This window comes from Vidua chalybeata, chromosome 6, assembly GCF_026979565.1.
Source record: "Vidua chalybeata isolate OUT-0048 chromosome 6, bVidCha1 merged haplotype, whole genome shotgun sequence".
NCBI classification, from domain to species: domain Eukaryota; kingdom Metazoa; phylum Chordata; class Aves; order Passeriformes; family Viduidae; genus Vidua; species Vidua chalybeata.
The window spans coordinates 33931958-33937957 of NC_071535.1; the positions used below are offsets into that span (position 1 = coordinate 33931958).

The following is a 6000-nucleotide window of genomic DNA, read 5'->3' on the forward strand; positions in this document are numbered from 1 at the left end:
TTGCTGCAGACTCTCTGTACAGACATTGCAGTGGGTACCTGCTCAGCATGGATGGGTGCCACAGTAGCAGGTCTCTCATCTGAAGGAATAGCATGAGCAAGCCTCCAGTGGTGCTAGTTTTCTGCTGAACAGCAAGGGGAAAGAAAAAACCAGTATCTCTTGGTAATTGGCCTTGTTCTCCATCTCAAATCTCAGCATATTCGTTTACAGCAGGGTCTTTGGTGAGCTGTGGGATGTGTGGGAGAGGCAGCTGGCAGGCTTCCTCTTGCACATGCACAGCAGAACGTGGAGAGTGAGAATTCACAAATACAGAGAGGCAGTGGGAAAGTGCAGGGCAAGGAAGTAGGTGTGCTTTGGAGAAGGTCAAAAAGCTCTTCCCTGGGGTGTCTGTAACGCTGGGAGACGCTGATGGGGAGGCTGTTGTGCAGCAATGGCACCAGCCAGGCACAGAGCTCAGCTTGCCAGGGGAAGAGACCCCCTCCTTTTACGCTCCATCATTACAGCTGCTGCTTTATGATATTAGCTCTTCCTCAGCTCTTTGTGGGGAGCCTTCTGCCAGATGGGAGCCAGATGGCTCTGGGACCTGTGCAGGCAGTGGGTTGTAGCAGCTGGTGAGGGCATTGTAGTGCAAAGACTGCATTGTATCTTCCTGTCCATCATCACTGCATTCCTCTGCCCCCTTCTCCATTAAAATCAGCTTCTTCCTGCTGCACAAACAGCTCTCCTTTAGTGTTGTCCTGTCAGACATGGCTAGCAATACTGCAAATTGATGCTGCCTCTGGTATTTATACTTGATGAAATACCTGATACAGGAGCAACAGATTACTCTGGGCTTTGCAACTGCCCTGCCCTCCAAGACACATAACAGCTGCCAGCAATATGTGAACATAACTGAATATCTTAAACCACACAGCATGTGGCAGTCCTTTTGCTCTGCTACCCAATAATTAAAATGTTGGTAGGTTTTGATGTTGTTCAGATATTGCAGGAAATTTTAAAATTCCTTTTGCATATCTTTTCTGCAATATTCTTGAGGTCCATCAGTATTATCAAACTGTTTCTTTATCAGTCTATCGGGTTAGTCAAAACATCCTCATAATATTCCTAAGCTCTTTACTGACTGAGCACCCAGACCACAATTCTAACTGGGTCATCTGTGGCTGAAAAGAATAAAGGGAAAATCCCTGGAGCCTGGACCCCTCTGTCTTCTCAACCTGTTGAACTCAGCTGTGCCCCATTGGAGATGAATGACACTGCCTCATCTGGGAGATCCCAAATCCACAGACTCATTTCTACATTTCTCTTCTTTATCAGCCACAGTGTTCCCAGATTTAGGGTTTTTTTTCCAGCAAGGATGGAAGGTACAGCCCTTTCCCAGCAGAATTTTGAATTCAAGGTTAGGACATATTTTTGTTTTCTGGTAAGTAGCACGACCGAAAGTGGATCTTCAGGAAAGGGTTATATATGAGACCTTTTGAATTTGATGAAAAAAGAGATGAAGGAACAATGGATAAGAGAGAGATCCAGTCAAACAGTAGGAAGTGTGATTCTTGCTTTTTATGGACAGGTTGCTTTCAGTGTTGGGAGACATGTCAGTGCTTTGCTCTCCATGGATTGGAAAGCAACCATAGGAGGGGTTCAAGTTTTGGTGGGTATCTGGGTGCCCAGGATAGAGAATGGCCTGGAAACTGTGACTATAATACGCTTTGAAAATGCCATTACTTGCTGATTTTTTGTGTGGATAACATGGCACAATCATAGAGTACGCTGGGTTGGAAGAGACCCATCTGGATCACTAAGTCCAATTCCTGGCCCGTCACACGACACCCCAAGAGTCATAACATGTGCCTGAGAGCATTGTCCAGGTGCCTCTTGAATTCAGCCAAGGCTTGGTGCTGTGACCACTACTGTTGTTTGCTTTCTAGATGCTTCTGAGTATCCAGCCCTGTAACTCAGCTAAACCCTAACCCTACCTAACTGCAGGTGTCATTAGTACAGGAACACAGTGATTTAGAGATGCTGCCCATACCCAGATTTTCTTTTTCCCCAGCTGATGGAATTTACTTGATATTACCCTCAACTTGAAGTCACAGTTCTGCAGGGGAATGGAAGTAACATCATGTTTTTTCTGTGTCTTCTCACAGAAGTGGAAGATGAAAGGCAGTTTCATTCAACACTTTGTCAGCGGTCTCTGCCTGGAAAACCAGACTGGAAGAGTGGTGACCAGCCCCTGTCAAGCAGGTGTACCTGGCCAACAGTGGGAGCTGCTACAAGCAACATGATGGTAGCACAGAGATCTCCTTGTTTCTTTGTGCATGAGACTGGGAGCAGAGGGGGATCAGGAAGGGAGGAATGGTTTTGTATGTATGACCCTAAATGTTTTCATTGTGCTCATCAGTAAGCCACCACTTCAGCTGAGCACTTGATGTTTTTGAGCTTTTCAGAGAAGAAGCTGGGGTGAGAGGAATCAGGATAGTTGTCAAAATCTTCCCATCTATTGTCTTAAGTTCTCCTTTGTAGCTGATGCCTGTGCACGGCTGCATCTAGGGATGGAGGAGGACCCAGCCCAATACTTGCAGCTCTTCCCATTCTTTCCTTTTTCTGCATTCAGGGTCCAAAACCTTCAGTCCAGCAGCTTAGGCTATGCTTGTACAAACTGTGGTAGCTCTTTGGCTTCCCTGGCTTTTTGCTCTAACATCACGCATCATTTATGCATATGTCTCTCAGTGAGGACTGGCCAGAAGAGTCATCATGATCAGTGGAGAGGTGGGGAAGGAGTTAGCAAATCCTGGGGGCAGGTTTGTCACCTCTCTTTGGTGGGTCCATTCCTTCCTCTGACCACAGAAGCTGCCTTACAGCCAAATGTGCTGAGGTTAGGCAGAGAGAGATTGAAAAGGGACAATCTATTTTACCAGCCTAACCAGGGATTGTTTCAGGGACTATTCCCTGAAAGTCTCCTTTCCAACTTATATGTGGAAGGCCAGCCCTGCCTCCAAGAGTGGCCCAATCCTGCAGGTTCAGGGTACCATGTTCTGCTGGAGCCAGTCAGAGACAGGTGCCAGCACTTGGGGATGTTAGGGCAGCTGGGACTGTTCTCTGGCTGCTCTTCCTGGTGCTACCAGCCACTGCCCACTGCAGCCCACACCAAAAGTGGTGCACAGAGCTGTGTGGGCAGCACACACAGACAGAGGTGCTCCACATGGCTCAGGCTGTGGCAGGAGCCCACCCTGATCCCCACTGTGAGAGACAGAAGGGGACAGCCCCTAGGTCATAGCAGACTTCTTGCTGCTGGCTGGGCAGGGCCACAGTTCTCACGCTTGTCTCTCCAGTTCTGCATAGACCCTGAGCCTGGCATGACAAACCACCCACTCCCTTGTCTAGTTGCTTTTCCTTCTCTCCTTGAGAAAGACATGGCAAAAGGGTTGGGGCTGCTCTACTTTTGACACTCCTCTCACTTCCCAGTCAGTAACTTGGGGAGAGGTTAGCTGGTGAAGCTGAAACTGCCCCCTTCACAAATGCTGCCACAATGTAGGCCTGCCCTGAGAGAGGCTCCCTTGTTCTGGAAATACCAAAGACACTGGTGGTCTCTAGCTAGCGCCCCAATCCTGATCCCAGTTACCAGTCAGCTCTAGCTGCATGTGGGTTTTCAAACCTGCCAAGGGATGCTTACCTATTCAAATAAAGTCCCCACAACCTTATCTTCTCCTAACTTGACCTGTTAAATTTTCCTCTTGAGATAGATTTTGTAAAACAACCCTCTTTTCCAAGAACCTGACAGGGGAACCAGATGGTGGGACCATCTTCATTAGGCAATTGCTTGCCTAGATCATTTCTGATCTGTGTAGAAGAAACAAGTTGTTCATTTGGATTCTGAACAGCTGTTTGCTTTTGATCATGTTTGTATCTCTTTTTAATTCTTTCTTTTAGCTTGGTATTAGCCCAAACACTTGACAAAAGAACAGATAATGTTCTTCATACATTGCATGTGCTTAGTGTGAAAACTGGACAATATGTTTTGTTCTTGGTTTAAAAAAATTAAATCTATCATGTGGCAGAACCTCTTATCCTGTCTCCCCCTTCACTTTGATATCCCCATCTGAGCACTGATTAGCCAGAAGAACGACCTGCCTGCACTGTGAAAACTCACAAGGGAGTTTCTTTTGATCTTTACAGAATAGTGCAGCTGCTCTTCTCTGTGGAAATGAGGGCAATGACTCTGCAGTAATTTCTCTTTCCCTGTATAGAGATGCTTTGGGCCAGAACCACTGAGGTCAGGAGAGGGTAGAGATGGAAGGAAAATAGCCTAGGAATGGAATGAGAGCAGGCCAGACAGACCCATTGAGGACAGATATGCCATCCTATTAGCTACTGCATTTTAAAACAAGAGTATACAGGAGATGATCCTTTCAGAATAGCATCATTATGCAGTAAGAGACAGGAACAGTCAAGTTCTTATCTACCTGGCTTGAAAAATATTGATGCAAAGACAGATGAAGGGCCACTAAGCAGGTACTGTTTGTAAGCTCCATATACAATGAAGTGTGAAAGGATTACGTGTTTTCGTCAAAACACAGCCTAAGTGGACCATCTAACCTCCCCCCATTTCACTCTCCAGCAGCTTATGTGTTGCATCTAACAGCATGTTCACTCCTCTACCAGGTACTGCCTCCTTCCTCCCTGCTCCCACTGTGTGTGTGCAGCTTTCTTGCAGTTCCTTCTTCATAACCACTCTGGGACCAGGACCCAGCTCCTCTGCAAACAATGCTCCTGACTGCTGCAGACCACAGAAGCTCTGCTTATTTACAGTCTCCAGGTTCTGGGCCAGCCCTAATTCAAAGGGCTCTGGTCAGCATGATGACTGCTGCCCTTGACTGTGTGTTTAGCTCCCATGCTGGAGGTTGCTGACTGCTCCTGGAGCAGACATACCTGGACTGGCTGTGTTGATTTGTGCCTCTCTTCCTACTGCCCTCCTGGCAGAGTGTGAACTGGCATCCTTCTTGGGCTGTAAGCTGGGGCTGCTGAAGATGGGACACTCTCCTTCTTCAGGTGTCGTGGCCTGGGGGAGGAAAGGGCAAAGGTGGACATATGCTAGATGTCAATAACTCAAATTGCTTGTGGAGTTTGGAGTTTCATTTTTTAATTCTACCTGGTTTTGGACACGTTCACTTGAGGTCACCTCCCAACTACTCACTCTTCTGTCAGCTAAAGCATTGCTTTAGCTCAACACAGACCTCTCCAGACATCATCTTTTGGAAGCTGTTAGTTTCCAATGTATTTTAGCAGTTGCTGAAAAGGAGGTACATTACAAATGGCTGCTGTCAAGTGTGGGCAAACTGAACTTCTTCTTGGAATAAACAAAGTCTTGTTCAAACTCAGTATTAACATACTCTACATTTCCTTTGCACTGAAGGGAAGGAAGAACAATATTATCTCTACTTTTTTCCTCAAGGACTTCCTCCTGTTTACTTTAAACAGCCCCCTAGACTGTCAAGACAGAGAATTTGCATTGGTAATACCCCTTAAAGAAAGCTGTTACTGTATCAGAGCATCCAATGTAATTTCCTGTGCTGTGAACCAATGGGAGTTTATTTAAGAGGAGCTGAATCTACTGTTGTACAGAAATCGGATTCAAAAGGTTTCTTTTCCCCACTCAGTTGTAAGTTGCACTTTGCCAGATGTAATTTATGTGGAACCCAGATTAGTTTTCCTTTTTCTTCAAAAAAAAGCATGTGCCAGAATCTGTTTAATGCCTGGAATAAAATCCATTTTGAAATAAGTGTTTCAGCCTGTTCTTATTCCCTTTTGCTTCCTCTACTGGAAAAGAGTGTTCTTTTTTGCCTGGTCCCCTCCTCTGTCTCTCACTGGGTTTGTTCCTAGATACACATACTCCAGTTCTCTGCATGGGTTTGTGGGTTGCCTCAGGAGGGATACTGCTGGAGCAGGCAGAGATGCTTCTAGGATACAATGGGGTACCAGTTAAAAAGGACTGGAATAGTCCTT

At 46.2% G+C, this 6000-nt stretch overlaps 1 protein-coding gene across 6 annotated transcripts in view; it reads left to right on the top strand.

The window, feature by feature from the left end:
• Positions 1 to 5777, top strand: part of GALNT16 (polypeptide N-acetylgalactosaminyltransferase 16) — a 76471-nt gene extending 70694 nt beyond the window's left edge. For all 6 annotated transcript variants that reach the window (XM_053944820.1, XM_053944821.1, XM_053944822.1 and 3 more), the window contains 2 exons: positions 2145 to 2284; positions 4660 to 5777. In XM_053944820.1, the coding sequence (XP_053800795.1) occupies positions 2145 to 2282 (138 nt within the window). In that variant the 3' untranslated portion in view covers positions 2283 to 2284; positions 4660 to 5777. The remainder of the gene's footprint in view (positions 1 to 2144; positions 2285 to 4659) is intronic.
• The last annotated feature ends 223 nt before the right edge of the window (positions 5778 to 6000 follow it).